Source organism: Metopolophium dirhodum, chromosome 5 (genome assembly GCF_019925205.1).
Source record: "Metopolophium dirhodum isolate CAU chromosome 5, ASM1992520v1, whole genome shotgun sequence".
Classification (NCBI taxonomy): Eukaryota; Metazoa; Arthropoda; class Insecta; order Hemiptera; family Aphididae; genus Metopolophium; species Metopolophium dirhodum.
The window spans coordinates 35,643,461-35,669,803 of record NC_083564.1 but is presented as its reverse complement, the minus strand read 5'-3'; the positions used below and the strand labels follow the sequence as shown (position 1 = coordinate 35,669,803).

The window sequence follows — 26,343 nt, the reverse complement described above, 5'->3', positions numbered from 1 at the left end:
CTTGCAGTATAATATAATAAGTAATAACCTCCATGAAAAACGTTGATAGAGAAGCAGACTGTCAAAACTCACAACTATAATATTTAATCTTAATATTTTAATTAAAATATATTATACAATATAATAGTTTTTGTACTTAACTAATTATATCACAATTATTACAACACAATACATTAAATTAGAAAAAAAACATGTTCAATAGCATTTAATTTTTAATTTTTATGAATGCCTAAACATAGAGAAGAGAAAACATAATATAATATGTTCAGACTCAAAGTATTATTTATTATTTATTGTTTTGTATCTACTGGTATTTTAGCTCTAAAATCGTTTTCTAATAATTTATGATCGGTCTACGTGATGTGTTTTCACAATGCTACTTATATATATGAGACTGCGAAGTGCGAACAGATAATGATAAAAAAAAAATAAAAACATTCTTTATGTGATTCATGAATATGAAACGGGACTTATAGAAAATTTATACAACCAAAAAATATTCTAGTATTTAGAAACATGAAATACGTAGATATACCTTTATTATATCATATAATAAATATAATAGTTCATTCATTTCCCATACGTGATTAATAATTTATAATATCATAATATTATGACTCGTCCTATATTGCTATGATATATTATATTGATTCAGTTAGGTACCTAGCTTTAACAATATACAAAAAAATTACAATTATAAACCAAAAGGTTGGTCACTGCCAAGCCAAAGGGCAAAGGCTATCCCATATTATAAAATATAAAACAATATAACTATAAGATATTATTAGTACAATAATACCACCTATTTAACTAAAACAATAATTAAGATAATATTATAGACAATTTAAATGACAGTTGTGATGATGATAGATTAATATCATAATAAAATAGTGATTGTCAAAATATATTAGGTATAGGTATAATTAATAATATAATAACATGTAGGTATATGTATTGTGTATTTGTGGATATTATGTATAAAAGTTCAAAGGATCGATGTACACATATATGCAAGGCTGGGCATTAACGAGTTAAAAAGTTAAAGTTAAGTTAAAAAGTTAATTTTATATTATATTATTAAAATAAATACAATTCAAACTAAAACGTCTCGTAATGTTTAAAACTACATCAATCTTATTGTGAAAAATATCAGTAAATGTATGTTTTAAAATATATATTTAGACATTTTAAATAAATAGTTACGATTATCACAAAGTGTCTTCACTGGAAGGCTTCTTAAATCCGTCCTTTCCTCAAGCCACTTATTCTATTATCTATTTTACTTATTGTTCATTTTATTGTAACAGATTGTAAATAAAAATTATAAAAATAAAAAAAAAAAAAAAAAGGTACGATTATGTTATAAATTATAATATTATGTATAAATTATAATGATTATAATTTATATCATGTTAAATGTTAATTTAGTAACTATATTAGTAAGTATTATTTTTCCAAATTGTTTAAAAGTAATGGTATTTAATCTTCTTTAAGATTCTTAAATTAAATGTTTATTTGGAAAACACCTTTATATTTACCATCATTTTCCAGATTTATTATAATTTATATTAGTTTTTTTCTGGAATTTACAAGGATGTGTATGGTAGGTAATTACTGAATTGATTCAAATTTGGACGTTACATAAACTCTCTCGTAATACGTTCCGGAAATAAATTGCAAAAAAAAATTATATTTTTCACCTTGGTTCTTTTATAGAAGTAATCAAATAAATAATGTATATTCAAATTAATTGAATTTGTACAGTTCATAAATGCTAAGCTTGATGTTCAAAAAAAAAAATTATATTATTTTTAAATTCTTCAGCGTGGTTTTTATTGAGAAATATAAATATAAAAGAATAGACAATTATTATATTACGGTACCTACCTAATCTAACCAACAGCTGAGTTCAGAGTGTTCAGACAATAGATGAATAGACTAGAGACCACATAAGTCGTAGTCGATTAAAACATTACAAAATACTTCATACATTAATAATATTAAAATAAAATACAATATTCCTACATTGGATTCATTTGTTATTTGCATCACTAACTTATTTAAATATTTCAAACTTCAAAGTAATAATTTCACAATGTAGGTAGGTAGGTAGGTAGGTATAACTATATAAGTAGTAGTTACCTAGGTTTTTTGTTCCTATAGTTGAATTTAAAACAAATTCAAATTTTTGTTTTCTATAACACTTAAACGGCTGAGTAGGTATTTAAGATTCTGATTGAAACGAGAGAGCAATTGTTTTTTTTTCGTAACTTTTTAGAAAATAGCACTTCTATAAATTGGAAATTGAATTTTAGACTTTACAGATGCAATCTCTTTCTAGTCACTATTCAGGTTTAAGAACTGGCTAGTCAACATCGAGTTCCGGTCCTAAAATTAAAAAAAATGAGTTTTGAAATAGAAAAGGTGTGAATTGCTGATAGGTTTAGGTATAGGTACGCCAAGAGGTAGTATTGTGCAATTTGATGACAAAAGGCCAGCATTCCCAGCTATATGGTTAAAACCATGTAGGTATAGTGAACAATTATTAGAATAACCACTTATAGTAGCCATATTATGTCATGTGGGTTGAACTTGAGAAAAATCCACAAAAGGAAGTTATCCTTTGCGACTTGATTCAATTACAGTTTTCACTTTTCAACCACCGTCCATGTCGTTATGATAATTGATAAATAGTGCCTACTTTTACGTCGTAAATCGTAATATTCATAAATGATCATTAGAATGCATATAAAGTATACCGCAGTTGTAGTAACTAATAAACGTACTACATTTTAAGCACTCACATACACAATTGTGCCATCAATATATTTTGTGATAAAAAGAAAATATTTTATTCTTCACTCTAAACTTCAAATATACATATTATATATTCTGAGAATACCTACGTCAACGTCAGTCGTCATTAGACTTAGGTACCAACTATGATTTTCTGAAATTTTACGATTATGAAAAAATATTTGAATTCTCCCACATGAGAACGACTGAAGTACATTTCTATTTTTCAGTTGATTAAGTATAGTTTAGACCTTAGATTGACATTAATTATAACCACATTTATAAATGGTACCTATTATAATAAAAAATCTAAAGAACAATTAATATTCTTTTCACCTCCACGTGTTATGGACAATAATAAGAATTCAATGTGCTTTTCGACTCAATGTTTTCACCGGGATAATTAATAATCTACCTATTGTTATAATATTTAGTATCTGCATATCGCGTTTGATTAACAATATTGACATTTAACATGATTAACAATTAAGTAGACCTACCTTTAACTATATAAACTTCCAGCTGGTACGTTTGCATTGAATATAATATTGTACATCGTATGATGCAATTGAAACGTTCAAAGGTCGACACTATATTATTGGTTATTGCCGTTTCCCAATAACTAGTTTGACTTTTGTTCTTACAGGGCTGCATGTTGGTGTTGAGTTTGACTCTAGTGGGTTCGTTAACCGCTTTCGGTGCGGCTGTGATCCGCCGAGGTGGATATTTCTATAACGGCAATGGACTAATGGCGTGCGAGCCATTTTACCAAAGGCCGAGTTTGCGAATATTGGCCGCTTGCCTGTTTTACTTCCCCACGACAATGGCACTCATGTATTTCTACGGGTCGGCATTACACGTGGACAGGCTCCGGCACAGGCAACAAATCAACATATGCGCCGTTCTAGTGCAACCGATGTTGCCTAATAATGCTGGAAAGGTATATTATACTTATTATATTATATTATTATAAAGACGCAGTTTGTATAAATGTAATTAATAATAATTTATAGTAGTGTTAATGTTCAATATCGAGTTTTAAATATGTGCGAGTTATACTCCGACAATATCGATGTTCGCGTTCAAAATTACAAGATCAAACACGATATATATAATATTTAGTGTTGTTTTCACCGACCATGAATGCGATGGCCTTTGATTAGGATGTTGTAGAGTCAACAGCTGTTAGGTTAGGCTAGGACGTGTGATGTTTACCGAAAAGTGTAGGGCAAATAATTTTAGACAGCTTATAGTAATCAAGTTAAATAATAATAATATATATTTTAAACACAGTTAAGTTTGTAAAATATATAGTAAAAACGTTCAATATGACAATATATAATAACAACGTAAAATAGTCTGCCATAGTAGATACATATATGGTGCCTAACTTCCTCTGAAATTACTGTAACTTGTACCCCTTTTTCCTAGACAGAAACTAGAAAGTCATATACAATTCTTTAATTCCCTTGGTGTTGTTTACCTACGGATTCTAAATAGGTTCTGAATTTCAACTGGAAATTATAATTAATTATGTCATGTACCTATAATACTGATTACTGGTTAGGCAGGTATAGGGTATATTTGATTTGTGTTGTAGTAAACAACTTTTAGTGAAAATTATTGGTACCTACGTACTAAAAATTAGATTGGACTTTATTTCTATGAATGCAATTTTAAACGTTTAAACACTATTTGTCTAAAAATCGATTCAGACTTTGATTACTCGAAGTGGTGGAAAAAGTTTTGACGATATTTAAATACGAAGAAATCTAAAACAAAAATGTAGGTATATATATAGACATATAGTTGCATATCGACGGAACATCGACCGGTAAAAAAAACTAAAAGCACACGTCGTGTCGTCGTAATATAGATAACTGCAATTTTATATATAGTTGAGCATGATTTCCCTTAGGTTAGGCTTATAAGATTCTATAGAAATTAAATAATTAGCTGGAGAAAATTAATTTAATTTAGACCACTCTCGATGAAGCATCCGATCGATTAGCATCGAAAGAACTGAGACAAAGCATTCGAACTACCAGGGCCATGGGAGCAGTAGCATTAGGTTTTATAGTAGCCGTAACTCCTTGGACAATTCAAGAAGTCGTTACTGCGTGTACAGGCACTAAAGTACGTACCTATTTTTAAAACTTTTTTTTTGATAAATATAAAATAAATAAATACTGCGAAATAAACCAAGACGATGTATATTTGATATTACGCATTTACCGTGAACACAGATGCCACCGGCTGTAGATTTCATAATCACTTGGATAGCACTAAGCAATAGCTTTTGGAATCCGTTCATATACTGGGCTTTGAACCGAAAGTTTAGACGTATCAGCCGCAGCATTATCAAAACCAAAGTAACGAATGTCAATGATACGAGTTTTTCTCATAATATATTAATTTTAATCCTTTTTTCTTTTAGATTTTTCGCCGTAAAAAATATAACTCTAGCGTGATATCGTCGTCTTGCAATGTTGGACATCAGGAAAGTTGTTGCGCCAATAGAGACATGTGTTTTGCGGCCCTCCAGAAAGACAACGAGGATATTATTGAGGTGGACAGGCAATCATTAGGATCTCAAGACAGAGGAGGGTTTCCCCCAACTCCACCCCCGCCGCCACCTTATCACAGAGGAGACATACAACATTGTCATTCAAGGAGATACTGAATAAGTTGTAATATTATATTACTTATTGTACTTATTAAGTAAAGTTGATCAATCAAATAACTGTACATATAATCAGTGTATAGAATTATAGTTAGAGTGATTTAAGAATGGTCACTATACAATTATTATATGAATCATATAATTATTATAATAGGTATCGATCGGCATGGCGGGTTACAATATATCCCACAATGCCGCTAGTAGTTAAGACTAGTTTATTTATGTAGAAATTACAAATAAACGTGTCGGCCGAACGAACAATCTTTCGTTCGGCGATTATGTTATACGATTTTATTTTTTACATTATATTTTTTCTTAAAATCAACGACTCCTCGGGCGACCATGAAGATATTTCGGGCGGCGTTGACAATGTTTGAGAATCGGGGTGGGACGGGTCGCGGGCCACGGCTTTACGCTGGGAGCAGGCGGGGGTCCTTTTCCACGAAAAACTTTCAAAAAGATATTAAACAACATAATCGTTTAACAGAAAAATCAATAATCTCAAGAATTTAAAGTTGGTAATAATTATTTACATCGTCAATTTAGCTTTATTTATGATCTACTCACCTAGCCAGTAATTTTAATGCCAATAATAATATGCGATAAAACAATTTTGTGGTTAAACTAAACTGATCGAGGGTGGCAGTAGTGGCTCCTATACAACTAGCAGCAGGCATACTAACGTCATCCCGAATCCGTGCGTTAGTCGTAGATAAGTTAGTGTTATGCAATTGTATATATATAATTTTATAATTTTTCCTAGTGTATAAAATATGTCGTGTAAAAAACGTGGTTGAGACGATCACGTCAGGGCGTCATCATCAAAATGTCAAGAAAGAATACTTTCACAAGAAAGACGGTTCGCTGTTAAGAGCGGCGACGAAGACGTTTCCACATTTACCTCGACATTTACCATACAAGAAAATTTCGGAAAGTTTTGTCCAGACGTGGAATTACGTGAACGCATTAAACGAGACGTCGCCGAGGTATCTGCTCTGGCAGTAGAGGCTTCGTTATACGTGCATTTTCACTATACAAAGTTGTTACACCGCAGCGCACAGTTTCCTCTAGATTTCACGTTCAACCATTTGTTGGATTTTTATTACCACTTACAGGGAAAACGGCAGCGGAAAGAACGAGTTATACGTGATGAAAAATATTTCGGTTTACGGCAAAAACATGGATTGTCTGAGACGGTATATGACGATTTGTATCGGTCGTATCTCATACAATCCATTGCCGTACAACATGAGACCACTATGAGAAATTGCGTGTGCGTACATTTGTATAGCCGGGTAGTACTGTATTTTTACGAAGCCTGCGAACATAAAACCCCAAATTGTTTTCACCAGACCACAGGACGGCTCGTAGTTTGGAAATCGTTGATTTTCTACGAAAATTCAACTTACCTGAAGACTTCCGGGGATTCCGAGATTCGGAAAAGTGCTGGTGGTCGCTTGTGCCGTTCATACACCGATTGGGCGTATGGTTTTCCGAACGTGGATCTCGTTCGTTTAAAGTGTTTCTCGTTTTCCACCCCGGAACAAAACACTTGCGGTACAACGCCATGGCTCTTTTTGAACTGTTGCGTGTAAGTCTAAAAATCAAAAATGTAACAAACCCAAATTCATGGGGTCCACACCATTTTACTGGTGGTGGTATTTCAACCTGAACCACAGCACACCGCACAAGGGGCGCACGGCGTTTGCCATGTCGTTCACTACAAACGGTGTATACTGCTCTATCGCAATGAACCGATATGGTGATGGCACCTCAATAAAATCAAAAATACCGAACAAGCCGAACAAAAAACTACGGTTGTTGCGACCTCGATAACCCGGACAAACAATCCGGACCAATATTTCGGATTTTTGGGTATAGATCCCGGTGTAGTTAATTTCATTGGCGCGTGTTCCATGTCCAAAAACGCCGTATCGGAAATAAATGTCGTAGTGAAAACTGCAAGATTTAAACTAACAGCGTGCGCCGAACGGTCAATCCGACGCAGACGAGTGAAACTCGTGGGACGCTACGAACAATATCTACTCGACGATCGTATGTGTAACGAAAACGTGACCATTTCGTCGAATTGTGCATACGATTATGACGAATCGTCACGCTACACTGAGTATCGTTTGAAACATCACGCAAAATCACAAACTGTGTATTCAAAACCAAAATTTTTGAAACTGCTGTGGTACCGAAAAATCTGAAAACGGAAAGCCGAAGACTCGTTGGTCGGATTGCTGTTAGATTTGAATGCAGACAAGTCGCGGTGCGGAAAGACTGGTGTGTTTCGGCGACGGGTCACTACAGGACAATATGAGCTACGGAAAAAATTTAAACCAGCAGTGTGTTCGTTGCGTCGAGCGTTTCATCTTAAGGCGAGATCGATGCGATGTGATAGATGTGGACGAGTACATTGCGACGCGGTGCTGTTCACGGTGCGCAGAACCTATGCCTTTGCCTCCAAAACACACACGAGACAAGGACGGACGCCGACGACATAATCACCGATTTCAGTATTGCCAAAAATGCAGAATCCATTGGAACAGAGATGTCAACGTCGCCCGAAACATCGTCTTAGTCGCCAGAGGACTCGTTGATTTTAGAAAAAAATATAATTAAAAAAAAAAAATTGTATAACATATAGGTAATCGCCGAACGAGAAATTGTTCGTTCAGCTAACACGTTTATTTGTATTTTTTACATAAATAAACGAGTCATAACTACTAACGATATGGTGGGCCATATTTTAACCCACCATGCTGTAGAGTTAACAGGGTGGCTCTGAATATAATTATAATAATATAGAGGTTTTCATATTTCAAACCTCGGATTATCTATATATGTTTAATAATATGATATTCCTTTTAGTTTTTATTATTTATGTATATTGAACTGAATCTTAATATATTAAGATATATAAAAATTAGATCATTAAGTAGGTACCTACTTAAATAGTATCTACTTGTTGATTCATACTGAAATGCATGTGATAACACAGCGTAATTTTGAGAAGGGCGTTCACAATTATTTTGTCATTAATATAATTGACTTTCAAATTTCAACCACTTCTTGTGTACAACTTCTTTAGATATGTAACATTTAAGAATTTGTTAGCAAATCAATTACTTACAAAATATTTTAATGTAGAAAAGAAACGTATTATTTGTAATATTATACATTACAAATGATTTGATTAAAGCATTTTAGATGTCATTTTTGTTACTTGATATTTTTTTTAACTTGAAGTAGTGAATGTCTTAATGTTTAAAATATACAAACTGACATGTTACCTAACTAACTATTAACAAGAAAAACTCAAAAATAAAAATGTATTTCGCAATGTTTATTAAATATTTTTTAATTTAATTTAATCACACTATACCTACCTATTCATTTATATTTTTAAACGATTACAACTAGCTTAATAAAAAATAAGACAACTTCCAGCATATGATTCACTGCACTTGTTCTTTTCTCAATCTACTTCAATCCGTAAAACCAATGTACATAACATAATATATTATGATATAGACTATTGTTATTTACATTTTACACATTCATATTCTCTTAAAAAAAAGATTAGAAAAATATTTTTAGTCTTCTACAAAATGTATGTAAACACTTGAGTTTGAAATGAACTAAATAGCACTTAATAGAGAGGATAAATACACTAAGAAATAATAGATATTATGATAAAAAATATAAAATAGCAGTCCACATCATAAAAATGTTTTATTATTAATACTTAACAATTTTTGTTTTTGAAATACATTTGTAGGTATGATAACAATAAAATTATTAAAATATTATACCATAAGTATCTAATGGTACAATTCATAAAAAAGCTATACAATTAATTTGTAAATAGATATTTACAGGAAATTATAAATACATTCATAAAGTTACTATAACTAAACATTTTTTTTATAAAAATACGTAATTGTTACAAGCGTTTTTGAAATTTGAATCTGTATTATAATAAGATACATGTTAATCATTATTATATTTACTATTTAGTAATAAAATTATAATACTTAATAAGTTAGATTTTCATTTCTAATACTTAGCGTTTATAGTTAATTTGTTTATTATACATACGTAGGCTAAATACTAATTATTAAATCATTGCATTTACAGTAATACAATATCAAATATAGGAACTGTAATACAGTACATTTAGTATATAAATTGTACCGATTAATATTTATTTTAAATTTAATACTTTGTGTTAATTGAATAAAATATGTACCTTATTTAAGATATAATATATATATATAATTTATTGTTTTTTTGATTTTTTATAATGGTTGAATTCTATAGATATTTGACACATTGAATAAAATATTATGATAATAATGATGTTTTCAATCCATGTATCTAAAAAAAAATGTTTAATGAAACAATGTAATATTGTAAAATTGTTGATGGTAAAAATTACTTACTTAGTAAAAATATTGCTTCAAAATAACTCAAACCAGCGTCAATACCACCAAAAAAGAAAAAGTTTGAAATGGCCGATAGCATTGTTAAAGGACTGGTTATAAGTGCTAAAAACCGCCTTTCATTAGGGTCACTTAGATTGCACTATAATCATATAATACACAATAGTTATCAACAATTGACTAATCTATATATTAATAAATAATATTATTTTTAAGTATATTTAAGTTATAACTAGGAATAGTTTTTAATTGATCCTTTTCCAAATTTTCAATCTATAACCATCTGTAGTTTATATTGTTTGCTATGTGGAAAACAGTATTAAATTAGTTAATATAGTGTACATCACCTTGTACATCAACTGTACTTCACTATACATCAACAAGATAATATTCACCGCTTAATCTATTTTAAAATACTACATAAACTAGAGGCCACTAATCTTATACTTAAGACCTTTAAAATGAACAATTTCAATTACTTTAACATAGTGGAAATAGTAAGAAGTTTTTCCAAAAATCCTTGCTAAGGTTTCTACTGTGATGCCTATGAAGTTGAATAGAGTCCATAAGAAAACTTCCCATGATAATCCATGCCAAATGAAAATAAATGCAAAACACATAAATGATCTAGTTAATTTGGTACCAACTCTAACATTTTCAGAATGATATCCAGATGGTCTATAAATGTACCTGAAAAATAACAGTTAAATATAAACAAGAGAGAATATAGTATACATATTTATTGATTCTTTCTATATTTTTATATTTGCATACATAATAAATTATATTATATTATAAATATCTTATCTACTTGTATATTAATATATTTTAAATTAATATTTATTTTACAGAATTTATTCTACTATCTATTCTACTTTATTCTAAAATAGTTTTATTGTAAAGTTGAAGGGATATTTGTGTTCCATTGTAAATGTATAAACAAGCACCACATAAATATTTTTATTATTTTTAGTAATTACATCAAAAAAGGTTCCAGTTGTCATCCAGAAATAATAAAAACACTCATCCTTTAAAAACCAATGCATAGAGCAATTTTCATTTAGTAAAATTAACTAAAATAAAATTGTCCAGTGAGTTTAATAACCTTTTTTCTAAATATCTTATAATAAAAAAAATGTCTTGCAGATCAAAACTACTGAATATTAAATTGATTTTCATAATTAAAAGAGTAGCAACGAGATGGGTTAAGTTAGGTTGATAGTCTATGCTCTTGAGTCAGAGAATATTGTTTTATCTAATTAGTAATATACCTAGTTGTTGAACTTTGTAACTCAAAAACACTTTCCAAACACTATTAAAGATAATCTACATACTTATTACGCACTAGAGACAGTGAGAAAATTCATAGAAGATAACAGATCCTGGTGTGGCGCTGTGAGCCAAGATTATATACTCATACAAATATGTTTATTCAACCAATCAATTACATACTTCAATGTTATATACAAATTATAATCGTTAAGCTTAAAAAATTAATATAAGTACAATGAAAAAATGTTCATTCTACTTTTGTAAGTGCTGGTAATTTATGTTTAAATATTTGGTGATTAATATTTCAATTTTGTCTAAAATTAAGATAAAATAGCTAGTAAAAAAAAATCATCAATAGAAGGTGTTCTTGGTTTAAACTCTAGATCATAAATTATCATAATTTCTACAAAATTTAAACTAATACACATAAGACGAGTTTTAAAATAATTTTGAACTTGCTGTTTATTTGTACAATTAGTATTATAATTTAGTCCATATATTAGTTACGAACCGAAATATGTATTTACCAGTTTTTCTAACTTTAATTTTGAGTTTTGTAACGAAAGTAACCATTTGTAATGAAAGACCAGTGATTGGAATACTAACACAAGAAGTTTATTGGTCTAGTTTTAAAAATGTTAAACCATTTATTAAGTCGTATATAGCTACATCTTATGTTAAATCAATTGAAGCTTCTGGAGGACGAGTTGTACCAGTTTTCACCAACAGGACTACTAAATATTATATGTGTGTAACTATATAGGTAATAATAATTTCTTCTGTAACACAATTAACAGTTATAATATGTTATAGGGATGTTGTGAGAAAAGTTAATGGAATTTTGGTCCCTGGAGGAGGATGTGCATTTAATATGAGTTCTGGAATAGGTCAATCGACAAATGAAATTTTTCAGATTGCAAAACTTGTAAATAATATAATATGTAACAAAATTAAGGAGAAGAACATTGATTGATAAATACATTTGTTCAGAGTCAAAATAGTTTGTTGTTCATTGTCTACATTTTGTCTGTTTTTCAGGTAAACCGTGTAAATGATCATTTTCCAATTCTAGGAATTTGTTTAGGATTTGAACTTCTTTTAATGGCATCTATTAAAGGGAAATTTCCTTTTTCAAAATGTAATGCTCAAGATCTAAATTTACCTTTGACACTAGTACCAGGGATGGAAGAAAAAAGTGTGTTATTTAGAAACATGCCAAAAGATATCCGAAACATATTACTTACAAAACCAGTCACAGCAAACCATCATTTGTATGTATTAGTTAATTATTTTATTTAGATATATTCAAACAACATAAAAAATCAACTATTATATTAGGAATATTTCTGTTATAAATGTATAAATAATAACAGATTACTCATTATTAAGACTCTGAAGTTGTAGGAGATAAATATTTTTCTATGTGCTTTTAATTTATAGCAAACCATGATAGAAAGCCATTCTATACAATGACGAGTTTAAAAATCAAAAAAGTCCCTGTTTCTTCATTTATATATTTTATTGCATAATATTTGTACATTTTTCCTTACATCTTTTGTGCAAATTTGCATGTATATACTGTCTATTGTAGCTCCAAACACTACTCATCACAAAACAAATCAGTTTCAAGAGTATTAGTGTAGAGGCCAATAAAAGAGATATTCCAAATATTTATAATTTTAACTGGTTAAGTATGTACATGTAAGCTGTAAAGGATATGGGGTACCCAGGCATTTTGAAAAAGATCTCACTTCTACTTTATTTAGTAAACTATACAGGAATATTATTTAATCTACATTTAATTCAACATATTTTTATTTATGTAATTATCATTTTTTTCAGTAAATGTATGAGGAAAGCAAACTTTACATCAATGAACTTAGATAAATTTTGGAATCCTATAACAACAAATAGAGATAAACATAATTTGACATTCATATCCACAATAGAAGCAAAAAATTATCCATTTGTGGGATTACAATTTCATCCAGAAAAAAATGCCTATGAATGGGAAAAAGATGACCCTCATAGTTGGTCAGCAATTTATTCAGCACGCTATTTTTATGATTGGTTTGTCAATAAATGTCGTCAAAATAATCATAGATTTATCAAAAAAAGTACGCTGGAAAATGAATTAATTTATAATTACCCTACCACATACGTGGGAAAATTGAACTCTGTTTTTGAGCAAGTTTACTTTTTTAATGAATAAAAGTATTAATTGTTTATTTTAAATGTCATAATTCATAATAGTGATATAATTTTAAATAATATATAATTCAATTTCTTTAGAGTATTATAATATTTATTGAAAATAAGTGTAGAATTTAATACAATAAATAATATTTTACACAATAATATGTTATTATTACTATAATAAACAATGGATAATTTAAAAATAATATTTTTATATTTCTATAAAATCAATTATTTATATCCACACGGTTGATTAAAAACATTTACATGAGTTTCAATAACATCATGTTTAACAATTTTCTTTAAGTATATCAACAAAAAATTGTTTCACTACAACTCTAAAGAGTCTGAACTGTTTTATAGACCAAATTTTTGAATTTTATTAAAGCATAATGTATCAAATTGAATTAGTGATCATCAGATAAGTATAAAATTAAGTAAAGTACCTATATTAATATATTTTTTTTATTTTAGCACATTTCTTATAATATCTCAACCCAATAAAAAAAAAGGAATATTTTTTTTAATGTTTTACAGCTCTGAATAATATGTACACACCTACTATAAATTATATTATTATTTATTACTATGCACAGCTTAAATTAATGAAATTTTAAATTACAAGTAATTAATTTGACATTGAAAGGTTTTAATAATATGTTTGATTAAAATATTATAATTGGAAACTCTGTGTAAAAAGTAAGATAAAATAGCCAGTAAATAAATTATCAATAGAAGGTGTTCTTGGTTTAGACTTAAGTTCATAAATTATCATCATTTCTACAACATTTAAACTAATACACATAAGACAAATTTTGAAATAATTTTGAACTTGCCTTTTATTTGTACAATTAGTATTTTAATTTAGTACATAGAGTAGTTACAAACAAAAATATGTATTTACCAGTTTTTCTTACTTTAATTTTGAGTTTTGTAACAAAACTAACATATTGTAACGAACGTCCAGTGATTGGAATATTAACACAAGAAGTTTATTGGTCTACTTTTAAAAATGTAATACCATTTAATAACTCGTATATAGCTGCATCTTATGTTAAGGCAATTGAAGCTTCTGGTGGTCGAGTTGTACCAGTTTTTACCAATAGGACTACTGAATATTACACGTATGTTACAGTAAAATTACATTTCAAACAATATACAAAATTAAAAATTATAATATGTTATAGGGATATAGTGAAAAAAGTGAATGGTATTTTAGTCCCAGGAGGAGGATGTGCGTTAAATATAAGCTTTGGAATCAGTCAATCAATAAATGAAATTTTTCACATTGCAAAACATGTAAATAATAGAATTAAGGAGATCAATAGATAAATACATATTTTGTTCATGGTTGAAATCTTTTGTTATTCATGGACTGAATATTGTCTGTTTTTTTCAAATAAATAATATAAATAATAATGTTCTCATAATCGGGATTTAAATTCTTTTTAATTTCTTTATTTTTCAATTACTTCCAAAAAACCTTGGGCTATTAATTTATTTTTCAGATAAATGATAACAGAGATCGATTTCCAATACTTGGAATTTGTCTAGGATTTGAACTTCTTTTAATCGCATCAATTGGTGGAAAAAATCCTCTGATACGCTGTAATTCGAACAACGTGAATTTACCACTAAATTTAATACCAACAATGGAAGATAAAAGTGTGTTATTCAAAACAATGCCAAAGGATATTCGAAACATATTACTTACAGAACCAGTCACAGCAAATCATCATAAGTATGAATTAACTCTAAAATTACTTTTATATAAATATTAGAATATTATAGATACACTTAGAATTATAATCACTTATTAACACAGTAGGAGTGTCTATATCATAGTCACATAGGCAGATTTTAGGGGAAGCGGTTTAAATTTAATATTTTTAAGACATGGTTGTTATTAAGTTTTTAATCTATACATATACTTTTATCAAACCTAGTAATACATTACCAATTGGTTTCAATATTTTATGCAATTTATATAATATCATGTTCGTGTATATAATTACAGAAAAGATGGCAAAACAAATTAAATATTTCTAGACTTAATAATATGATAAACATGGTTTTATTAATATATTTATTGAATTATTTTTTTTACGTTTTAATAATTGTATTAATTGGTATTGTGTTTTTTACAGTTACTGTGTAACAAAAAAGAACTTTATATCAATGAAGTTAGATCGCTTTTGGAATCCCATAACAGTAAATAAAGATGAAAATAATTTGACATTCATATCCACAGTAGAAGCTAAAAATTATCCATTTGTGGGATTACAATTCCATCCAGAAAAAAATGCTTATGAATGGGAAAGAAATGACTCTCATAGTTGGTCAGCAGTATATTCAGCACGCTATTTTTATGATTGGTTTGTCAATGAATGTCGTCAAAATAAGCATAGATATATGAAAAATAGTATACTAGAAAATGAACTAATTTATAATTATCCTACTAAATATATTGGAAGATTAAGTTCTGTTTTTGAACAAGTATACTTATTTGATGAATAAAAGTATGAATTGTGTATTTAAAATATCATAATAATTTATGAATATAAATAGTTTAATGTATTCTTCATTCAAATTTAAGATTATATTTGTATAGAATGATAATTATTAATTATGCTTTAATAGTTTATTACACTATGCACATGAACAAAGTGTCTGACACATTAACCACATTAAAATATTAATTTGATAACATCTTATTTGTAATTATTTATTTATTTATAATATATAAACGCCAAACGGCAATTTAAAATTATCAGATTAAGTTTAAATTTAATAGATATAACAATAATATAATAATACAAATACACACAAAATTAGAACATATGGAAAAACACAACATAATTTAAGCTTAATGGTAATACCTTAATTTAGCTATATAAATATATGATATAACATATTTATAACAATGATATTTTTAATTACTTATTAAAATCAAAATTAAGATTGTTAAGATTACGAAGCATTCTATGCAAGGGGTGATTATGTCCGTATAATGTATTGTGAGTTGGAACTTGGAAGAGTGCGTGATTTCTGGAGAAGAAGGAAGGAATACGAAAACATATTTTAGAGAGGAGATCGGGTGCATCTATGGTGCCACCTAGGAGCGAGGTTATAAAGCACTCATCGGCATCTTGTCGACGAGTTGACAGCATTGGTATTCCCAATGAACTACGAATTAAGGAATAGTCATGCATAGGGTGAGGTATCTTCATTATGTAGGCAATGTAGGAAAGAAATCTATTTTGTACACGCTCGAGTCTTAATTCGTCTTTAGCTAGGTAGGGATGCCACACCACCACACCGTATTCTAATATAGAACGTACTAATGAGAAGTATAATGTGCAGAGACAACGAGCAGAAGAAAACTGATTAGTATTGCGTTTAATAAAACCCAATACTTTTAAAGCTTTACCTACAGTGACATTTATATGGTGCTCAAAATTTAATGATGGTGAGTAATGAATACCTAAGCCATTAAGAGAATAGTTGTGGTAGATAGGAGATTGCTGTCTAGAAAACAACATAACATGACATTTGCTTATATTAAGGCTAAGACCAATGGAGTACGCCCAACTTGCAAAAATATCTAGTTCTGACTGTAGGATATGACATTGATTAAGATTGTCTATTTTAAGGAATATTTTTATGTCATCAGCAAAAAGAAGGAGTTTAGCCTTAGTGATCCATTTGGTTATCGAGTTTACAAACAGAATAAATAAAAGAGGACTAAGGTGGCCTCCTTGAGGGACTCCAGATGGTATCACAGCTAACTCTGAAATTGCATTTTTGAATTTTATGAATTGTTTTCTACCTGTGATGTAAGAGTGCAACCAAGATAGTAGGGGATTCCCAATGCCTAAAGACTTAAGCACCATTATGAGGCAATTGTGGTCCACTGTGTCAAATGCTTTATTTAAGTCTGTAAAGATTACATCTACCTGACCTCTGTGTTCGATAACTTCTGATAAATAAGAAGAGAAGGCAACACCACTTGTTACGGTTGATTTATGTGATCTAAAACCATGCTGCTCACTTGTAATAAGATGATTAAGACTACGCTTTATTTTGGAGTATACAATCGATTCAAATAATTTACCAATATGTGGTATTATAGAAATTGGTCTGTAGTTTTGAATATCAGAAGCGTCACCAGATTTCAGAACAGGTGCTATAGAGGATATTTTCCAAACCTTAGGAAAAATACCTAAATCTAATGAACGCCTGAATAGTAAATAAATTGGATAAGCAATAGAAAAACGACAATTGTACCTATTTCTCAGTAATATTTTACTGATATCAAAAATAAAATACTATTCTATCTTTTCTATAGTTTTATGTATTACCATTAACACCTATTATGTACCCGTAATTGAGTACATTATTGTGGATAATTATAAATAATTTAAATATTCAGGGGTGCCTGCAGAAAATCAGCTCAGTGGCTGCAATATTAAATTTATGTTATACATTATTATACACTGATTTTTTTGTTAATTAAATAATCCCAGTGGTGCAATGGCACCTACTGGCCCCTCTAAATATTATATTCTTTTTTAAGACTTAAAACTCATAATACCTACTATAAATTAGATGTTTTATTTTAAATAAGGTTGAAACTTCCATATAATATGTAACATAATATATTATAATATATAACTACATTTATAAAATAAATATATTTAAACTTACTCTTTTAAGAAGTTGTAAAGTCCTCGATCAAAACTTCGCCACATATCAGAATATAAATAAATCCGTGAAATGCATTTTGGTGGCTTTGGAGGTTCAATGAATTGATCAAATGTTGCAACTGTAATAACAGTACCATAAATGAATGTGTACTTAATAAAAAAAAATTGTCCCATTCCAAAACCAAACCCACTAAGTGCAGTAATTCCAAAATGTTTAAATACCTAAAAAAAAAAAAAATAATTAAATAATTACAACTAAAAATATAATTTTATGATTAGATAAACAAAACATACTTTAATATTTTGTAAAAACATATTAATATAAACATAATGTAGTATGAACTCAGTAAAAAACATCCAAAAAAAGTATCTAATCAAATTTATTATGAGTTTTGTCAAACGTTGATATAATGGTTTCATGGTAGTATTTGTATTTGCATCCTGTTGTAAAAAAAAGATATATATTAAAGGAATTAAAATAATCAATTTTTAAATTAAATTACATTAATGTTTTTGTAAATAATTATTGGTCCAAAGAAAAAACATGGTAAGTAAAATGAATATGCTAAAAAGTGTAGACAATTTGGCAAAGTTTTACTTTTAGCTTTATCCAATGAGCCAAGTGAAAAACTTATACAGCGCAGTTGATGCCAGTATAATGTCAAAAGTAATAAATATGCGATCTCTCCATCTGAACTAGGGTCGAAAATGGTCTAAAAGCATACAATAATTATTAATATATACATAGTAAAGTTTACAATTTTTCACTCCCTCACTTACAAATAAAGAATCATTGTATGACCAAACTCCTAATAACAATATGCTTGTAATCCAAATAGAAAATTGATTACCAAGTAATAATAAACAGTAATAAATCATAGTCAGACCAAAAAATAAGAAGACTGATAATAATCCAAAATTATAAGCTATACATAAACTTGTAACAGTAATAAACCATACATCACGAATTGTTGGTATCTATATAAAACAAGAACAAAATTATTAATATTTATAATTTATTAATTCTTTGTAAGATTTTATAAATTATTATGAATAAAATACCTTTGAAAAATAATGTTGTATTATTAGTAGAATTGACGAATGTAAAATAACCCATGGACCTAATGAGAAAATAAGAAATGTAGTCCATATTTTCCATTCTGAACAAGTATCTTTTCTTCGACCAAGCCAAGACCATCCAGGTACTAAGTCGGGTATCTCTGAATTATTCAAACCTAATAAATTAAAATATATACGTTTATGCAGGCATATGAAAAATCAAAAGATTAAATATATTCCATAAAGTTCTTACTGAAGCTGACATCTAATAAATTATAAGCAGCACAAATTATGCCTGAAGCCCATATAACTATATAGCAAAATATTTCAAAACGATGCAATGGCACATATTGATATTCCACCTTTTTCATTTTAAATATTGGTAAATATAATATAATATATATATATTTAAATTAAATGGAACGTAATACCTAAAAAAATTAAAATCCGGTAAGTATTAAATTACTATATAAATAATATATTATATTTATTATTCACTCTTATAAATATACAGTATATACTTGGGAATTCAATATAATATGTAGAATTAATACTAGAATCTGATCACGTCAAGTTATTGGAAAAGTTTACCTATTATAGGAAATTTGTTACTTAATTATTACAACTACCTACAGACAACAATAATTATGTGTTAAATTTCTATGGACATTATTTTTTAGTCAGGAATGATTTGTTATTAGCATAATCACATAATTTACTTAAAATTATCAAGCTGTAATCCCATTTTCTTTAACTCATTAAATACAAGCATTAAAACTATTAACAGTTTCATAGGTTTGATTGTTTAAGATTTGCTAGTTACATATTTCAATATTTGTGTGTGTAGGTAATCCTTTGTATTTCCACCATAGACCTTATAAAGATCTACCTTCTTTATAGGTCTATGATTTCACAAACAAAGTAAATTTGTTTACGTCAGTCTCATTGTTTTTTATTTCATTAGTATCAATTCTGATTTCATACTCAGCAAAAAACAATCGCCCATTCAGCCAAACTACACAGTGTTGTAGGTCTGTCCTCGGTTAATCTTATATAGTCACATCTCATAATTATTAAGTAGTTAAAAAATTACCAACATTTTATAATCTGATGTGCATCATGTAAGTTGTTTAGATAGTATGATATAAGACAACATTTTCCATGAGTAAATCATTGCACAATGTGTTACCAGTTTAACAACACCGGGTTAGAGTATAATATTACATCAAGTGTATACAGTAAACATTGTAATTTAATAACAAGTATGTACCAAGTAATATTTTTGATATTGTTGTTAGTATACTTAAGTATACATAGTGTACTTAATAATAACATAATACACCTTTAGGCTTACCCACTCATTAAGAAAGTTAGATTACTTGACTGATGTATCAGATTTTTAAATAGCTGAACTACAGCAAAAACACTGTATAGACAATCAAAGAATGTGTAATCTATTGCATAAGCAACATGAGTACATGACAATGTTCCAATTGTTATTTATTTTTTTAATTGAATTGATTATAATTTATAATATAAATTTTATGATCTACTTACAATACTTGTTTTTAACATAATGTCCATTCAAAATAAAATTTAAATAGCATGGAAACTCTAATGCATAGTATTATTAATTATCTTTAAAAAGTAATAAATATGTCACAATCCATCAAAGCGAAACATATCAATGGTGAAAAGATTAACAAGTAGACAAATTGTTTAATATTCAATGGTTCAGTTTATTTATTTAAAATTAATAGTCGATTTCTAATAAGTCATTAAGATATAAAAAATAAAATCCGATAACTAAAAGATTGATATTATTGGGATTTTTGGCAATTTAAATTCGAATAATAGGTACAAGGTATTATTACAATAAGGTACTAAAGCCAATAAGTAACAAGTAATTACTCATAGTAGTAATAAGTAATAACAACTATAAAGTATAAAATATAAAATAAACGGAAAACGGCATAAACTCTTAATTAATTCAAAATGTTAAATATTATTAATCATATTCGATATTTCAATGCATAGATAATGCATGACTAAATATATAAACAGGCATGTCGAGCTGCTCGATAACATTGCGGCATTGCGCATAAAATTGTGATAAAATGTTCCCCAGACTTGGAATAAACGCTAAAATATTGTAATCTACATTTCTATTTTATATTATTCTTTCCATGTCTGGGGAACATGCACGACCACGAATTAAGTGAAATTCAAAATTATAAACTATTTTGATTATAATTGTCATATCAAATTTCAACGAAGAAATTGTTCCCTAACACGAACACGGAACTCTTTGATATAAAAAGTAGCATTATATTATATCTGTGGATTCATCAATATGGCGTGTTATAATATCTATCGCATTTATATTCTATGGAAATTTCCAAAGTCGTTGCAGAAGACACAGTCGATTAAAAATTTTAAAATGTCAATAAGCATTAAGCAAAGCGGTAACGGTCCAATATCATAGATAATAATATAAGAATCTTATAATTCTTATATTATCTATGTCCAATATGCGACCCACAAATGTTACTCGACCTACCGATAAGATTTTGTTGATCTACAGGTTTCTATATCGCGGTAATTGTCGTTATGGGCATTTTATTCTATTTTATTCTTGGTTTCCAATACTTACAATCATTAATACTTGTATTTACTGTCCTCAGACAGTACAGGTCCGATTTCATTCGTGTGCGCTCGTTTTGTGAATTTTTATGTGAGTTTTAATTTGTGCGTGTGAATTTTTCAACATGTGTTCAATATTTAAAGTACCGAGGTTAGAGGGATATTACTGGCCAATAGTCGGTAATCCGATGACATGTATAAAGGTGAAAGAGGGTGTTGTATATAATGGCCAACTTGTCAAAAATGTAAGAAATAGTAAAAAACGAAATTGTGATGGCACTATGAAAATAGTTGTAACATTACGATGTACAAAACGAGGTTGCCAGACTTACCAACCGATTCATAAAAATAATGACTCCTTTACCTACTCGGATCTTAACGGCCGTTGTTGTAGTCAGCTATCATTATGTGAAACAATGGAAATAGTTTGGTTCTGGGTTAATTTAGTTCCTGTATATCAAGCTGTAAATTGGACTGGCAGAAGCAAAAACACCATCATTGATTGGTATAATCTTTGCAGAGATATACCAGTATATTGTTTTTCAAAGAGAGAGAAAATGGGTGGTCGTGGTTGTATTGTCCAAATTGACGAATCCCTTTTTCTAGGTAAAAGGAAGTATAACCGTGGTCGATTACAACGTGGGGACCATCAGCCATTAAGAGAAGTAAATAATTCCAACAACGAAGATTCTGACCAGACTGACGAAAATGAAATAGTATACATACAAATAAAAATTACGCTAATCGTGTAGTAGGCCCATGGGTATTTGGAATTTACGGTCAGACTTATTATTAGAACAGCGATTTTTTATCATAGAAAAAACGGGACCGAGAAACTCTTTTAGAAATTATTAAAAATGAAATAAAAACTAGAACGATAATTTATAGTGACCAATGGCGAGTGTACTCAACATTAAATCATCATGGATAAATTCATCAAACAGTTAACAACTCTGAATTTTTCATTGACCCGGAAACAGGAGCACACACTCAACAAATCGAAGGCTTATTGAGAATTATAAAATCCAAATATAATATTTAAAAAAATGGAGCGTCTTCTTTATTAGATAGACAACTCCAAGAAGAGTGGTGGAGATCGTGTCAAAATCCTAAAACCATTTTTGATGACTTTTTGACCGATATGAAAAAGACGTTTCACAACAATACAGTTATTGACGACACTGAGAAGTGGAATAAAAAATAGGTTAGTTAAAATTATTTGCATTTTACATTTATGACGTAGGTCGCATAATTTGGACCGTTACCAGCAAAGCAGACGTTTAAATCAAACATACTGCGTTCCATAGGTTTTATTTTACATAAATCACAATATTTTCAGTATTTTCAATATTTTCATAACATGGACATAGGGTCCAAGTGTTGATCGGGCAACACCTTTAATATGGGTGGGTGGGTACTGGGTATTGATAGATGAAAAAATAGGTCATTTTATAGGTCGGTATAACAAATTATTATGAGGGGTACGTCTCCTAAAATTATTTGAGCAACACCAATTTTTTTATGATGCACGTCACTGTTTTTAGTTCAACTGTATCTGGAACGTTTCCACATCAGCGTCGCAGTTCACACACGTCACGGATTCCACCGAAAGAGTCGATAATCAAAGTAAGTTTGTTTTCATATTCTTTTGGGGCTTAAATTTTCTTTTAAGACTTAAAATAAATATTTAATGTTACGACAAATGTGCTATCCTGCAAGTGGCGCATATTTTATAGTTCCGAACTAGAAATGTATAAAATACATAGTAAAATACACCGTCGTCGTTTTTCTAGACCCCGGTCGTAAAATACACCGTCGTCGTTTTTCTAGACCCCGGTCGTAAAATATTTATAATTAATAGGTGCATACCTAGGTACTTGAAATAGACATATACATAACGTATGTTTTGGTTTTCACAAATTTGATTTTGGTTTTTGGTGTAACTCTAAAACAAATGACCGTATATACATGACATTTTCACTGGTCGTTTATATTTGCATTTTCTATACACGATAACATTTTCAAAATAATTTGACTTATTTTGAGCTGTTTACGAACATTGTCAATTTCCATTTATTTTAGTTTTTTTTTTCTATAAATATCAATAAAATTTTATCTGTTGAGTAAAAAAGCTTGAAGTTTTAATAGAAGGCTCCTAGGTTATTGTTTCAAAGGCAGATGAAAAAAATTAAAAATCCTTAGTCACAGTTTTTATTTATAAGCATTCAAAGTTCAAATTTTGACAAAATACGGAAAAATCACGAAAATTAGCAAATTAATTTGAGTTGAAAATTCATAAAAATTTTTCTTTTTAAATCTAAGATTTTAAAATGTAATATAAAATTACTCATAAGTTTGTCTACCTTTATCAAAAAAAAAAATGTCTACAAGAAACTTAAATTAAATTTTTATGAGCGTCTGAAATTTATATTTTTACAACATTTGATATTCATTCGATTTCTCATGTAACAATTTTCTTATTTTATTGTAATTAATAAACGAATGACTGTAGATACTTGAAAATTCCACTGAATGTTTATATTAGTATTTTCTATACACCATAAAATTATCAAAATATTTTGACTATTTTTGAGCTGTTTACGGACATTGTCAGTTTTCAATTTTTTTAGTTTTTTTTTCTATAAATATCAATAAAATTTTATTTGTTGGGTAAAAAAGCGTGAAAATTTAATGCGAGGCTCCTGATATATTGTTGCAATAGCAGTTGAAAAATATTGAAAATATATAGGCACAATTTTTTTTATAAGCATTTAAAGTTCAAATGTTGACAAAATTTATCAAATTTATAATTTATTAATTATTTTGTAGTTAAAAATGTATAAAATGTTTAACTTTTATGACTAAGGATTGAAATTTTAAAACAAGGCTCCACGTAAATAGGTTATATATAAATTACTTTATTCACAATAATATCATCAAATATACTTGGTATTATCATAGGCTGACTGACCGTTTTCGCTCAGAATCGTTTTTTATATACAGTGATATTATATCATTGAATTCAAATTTAACACCATCCATTACAGTGAACCATTTGTAACCTACTGTACAGCAGAGCGACATCCACTTACCCACCTTTTTTTTTATTAACTTTCCTTTAATTTTCCATAAAAATCTAAAAAAAAACCTAAATAGGATAAAAAATCAGTTGAAATTCGTGCTTACAAATACTTACAAATACTTACAATACAAATACTTTATCAACAGCACACCGGATAATGTATAAATTGATTGGATAATACATACTTAAGGTGGATAATGTATACATTACACTGTTCATATGGATAAGGTTCACATTATCCGCGTAATATGTACATAATTAACCGTTTTTGGACCTTACCCGTAACATATACATTGTGCCAGGTCTATGGACGTATAGTCCATTGCAAGATTTACCGCTGTGGCTCGGTTAACATATTATAATATTAATACGTAGAGTCTATTTACCCTTTACAGTATTGATTTTATAATGATGTGTGTTTTTTTAATTATTATTTTTTATTTTTGTGTCTGTCACCACCGTTTGGGACGGTAAAACTGCTTCGATTTTCTTCAACAATATCTTGTTTGATGGGAAAGTGAATCTAATTGGTGCATTCGGTAGGTTAAAATTTAAAACTCCCAATAGTTATCACACATCATTGTAAAACTAATACATTCATCGCTCCGTTCAGAATCTAAAAAAGGGGGTAAGTGAATTCAACATAAAATTATTTTATTATCTTTACGATATGAGTAGCTATAATTATTGAGATATACATTTATTATAATTATTATTTTGTTAAAACTAATAAAATTAAAAAAACCTTCAAAAACTATTAAAGATTACCTATAAACATCTACAAACCTATTACATGTATGAGACAACGATAAGTGAGAACATCAAAATACAATAGACCTTTTCCAACATTTCGTCAATCGTCATCCTGAGATTAAAATTACCTAGGTAAATAGATTATGTTTATTTAACCAATCAATTAGATCAGAGCGGATACCAATCCGTGGGCCGCGAGCAGTGTTGTACTGGATCGTGAATCATATAATATTATATATTATTCCGGGTATTATACTAAATAATAATATTATTATATATTTTTATTAGATACCTAAAAATATTTCTGGTTGTAATAATATTTAATCATTATTAATTAGGTACACTAATACAGTGTACGATTAGTGTACAATTAACGCTATCGAATGTTTGAATGTATAGTTTTATCTCATGTAGTTCGTTTATTATTTATTGGTTCCTGTTATTTGTCATTTTTATCGTATTTAATCGTGCACGGTGTGAAGCAAGTAAAAAAAATTCATTGGTTCAACTTCCATGTGCTGGTGCAATACGAATAATCCATGTTTAATGAACTAATTTTTTTTTCTTTTTAAGATTCTGGGAATTTTAGTTTGTACTTTGTAATGTGTTTTTGGTTTTCTAGAATGCATTTGCCTGCGGGCGCCAACACCCTCTTTCAATTTTTTTTGTTATGTAACTCTAGTTGAATTTTTCGTACATACT

General features: G+C 28.7%; 4 protein-coding genes and 1 pseudogene across 6 annotated transcripts in view; 4 read left to right on the top strand and 1 right to left on the bottom strand.

Annotated features, from left to right (window-relative positions):
• Positions 1-6,279, top strand: part of LOC132944502 (trace amine-associated receptor 1) — a 51,394-nt gene extending 45,115 nt beyond the window's left edge. The window contains exons 5-8 of the mRNA XM_061013874.1: positions 3,443-3,736; positions 4,777-4,932; positions 5,043-5,168; positions 5,234-6,279. Of these exons, the coding sequence (XP_060869857.1) occupies positions 3,443-3,736; positions 4,777-4,932; positions 5,043-5,168; positions 5,234-5,479 (822 nt within the window). The 3' untranslated portion in view covers positions 5,480-6,279. The remainder of the gene's footprint in view (positions 1-3,442; positions 3,737-4,776; positions 4,933-5,042; positions 5,169-5,233) is intronic.
• Positions 6,280-9,628: 3,349 nt separating this feature from the next.
• On the bottom strand, positions 9,629-21,147 carry LOC132944501 (protein-cysteine N-palmitoyltransferase Rasp). Of its 3 annotated transcripts, none has more exons than XM_061013871.1 (10): positions 20,518-21,147; positions 19,417-19,594; positions 19,167-19,339; positions 18,885-19,082; positions 18,608-18,817; positions 18,399-18,545; positions 18,106-18,326; positions 10,410-10,620; positions 9,931-10,072; positions 9,629-9,865 (listed from the first exon to the last, which is right to left on the bottom strand). In XM_061013871.1, exons 2-10 carry the CDS (start codon positions 19,532-19,534, stop codon positions 9,768-9,770), a joined length of 1,518 nt encoding a protein of 505 aa, XP_060869854.1. In that variant the 5' UTR covers positions 19,535-19,594; positions 20,518-21,147; the 3' UTR covers positions 9,629-9,767. The 3 variants fall into 3 exon arrangements, with proteins under 3 accessions (XP_060869854.1, XP_060869856.1, XP_060869855.1); XM_061013873.1 differs by having other exon boundaries at positions 19,417-20,617; positions 20,721-21,147; XM_061013872.1 differs by having other exon boundaries at positions 20,721-21,147.
• Positions 11,368-13,560, top strand: LOC132944503 (gamma-glutamyl hydrolase B-like). Its single transcript, XM_061013876.1, has 4 exons — positions 11,368-11,949; positions 12,016-12,127; positions 12,241-12,473; positions 13,045-13,560. Exons 1-4 carry the CDS (start codon positions 11,720-11,722, stop codon positions 13,412-13,414), a joined length of 945 nt encoding a protein of 314 aa, XP_060869859.1. The 5' UTR covers positions 11,368-11,719; the 3' UTR covers positions 13,415-13,560.
• Positions 14,058-16,087, top strand: LOC132944504 (gamma-glutamyl hydrolase A-like). Its single transcript, XM_061013877.1, has 4 exons — positions 14,058-14,522; positions 14,586-14,697; positions 14,907-15,139; positions 15,546-16,087. Exons 1-4 carry the CDS (start codon positions 14,293-14,295, stop codon positions 15,913-15,915), a joined length of 945 nt encoding a protein of 314 aa, XP_060869860.1. The 5' UTR covers positions 14,058-14,292; the 3' UTR covers positions 15,916-16,087.
• Positions 20,820-22,737, top strand: LOC132945709 (uncharacterized; annotated as a pseudogene).
• The last annotated feature ends 3,606 nt before the right edge of the window (positions 22,738-26,343 follow it).

Excerpts from the sequence above, each read along its gene's own strand:
- LOC132944503 (XM_061013876.1), top strand. The coding sequence starts at position 11,720 with ATGTATTTACCAGTTTTTCTAACTTTAATTTTGAGTTTTGTAACGAAA. Across the intron at positions 12,128-12,240 it reads TTTTTCAGATTGCAAAACTT|GTAAACCGTGTAAATGATCA; the intron begins GTAAATAATATA and ends TCTGTTTTTCAG. Across the intron at positions 12,474-13,044 it reads GTCACAGCAAACCATCATTT|TAAATGTATGAGGAAAGCAA; the intron begins GTATGTATTAGT and ends CATTTTTTTCAG.
- LOC132944504 (XM_061013877.1), top strand. The coding sequence starts at position 14,293 with ATGTATTTACCAGTTTTTCTTACTTTAATTTTGAGTTTTGTAACAAAA. Across the intron at positions 14,523-14,585 it reads AGGACTACTGAATATTACAC|GGATATAGTGAAAAAAGTGA; the intron begins GTATGTTACAGT and ends AATATGTTATAG. Across the intron at positions 14,698-14,906 it reads TTTTTCACATTGCAAAACAT|ATAAATGATAACAGAGATCG; the intron begins GTAAATAATAGA and ends TTTATTTTTCAG.
- LOC132944501 (XM_061013871.1), bottom strand. The coding sequence starts at position 19,534 with ATGAAAAAGGTGGAATATCAATATGTGCCATTGCATCGTTTTGAAATA. Across the intron at positions 18,327-18,398 it reads TGTTTTTACAAAATATTAAA|GTATTTAAACATTTTGGAAT; the intron begins GTATGTTTTGTT and ends TTTTTTTTTTAG. Across the intron at positions 10,621-18,105 it reads CTTTACAACTTCTTAAAAGA|GTACATTTATAGACCATCTG; the intron begins GTAAGTTTAAAT and ends GTTATTTTTCAG.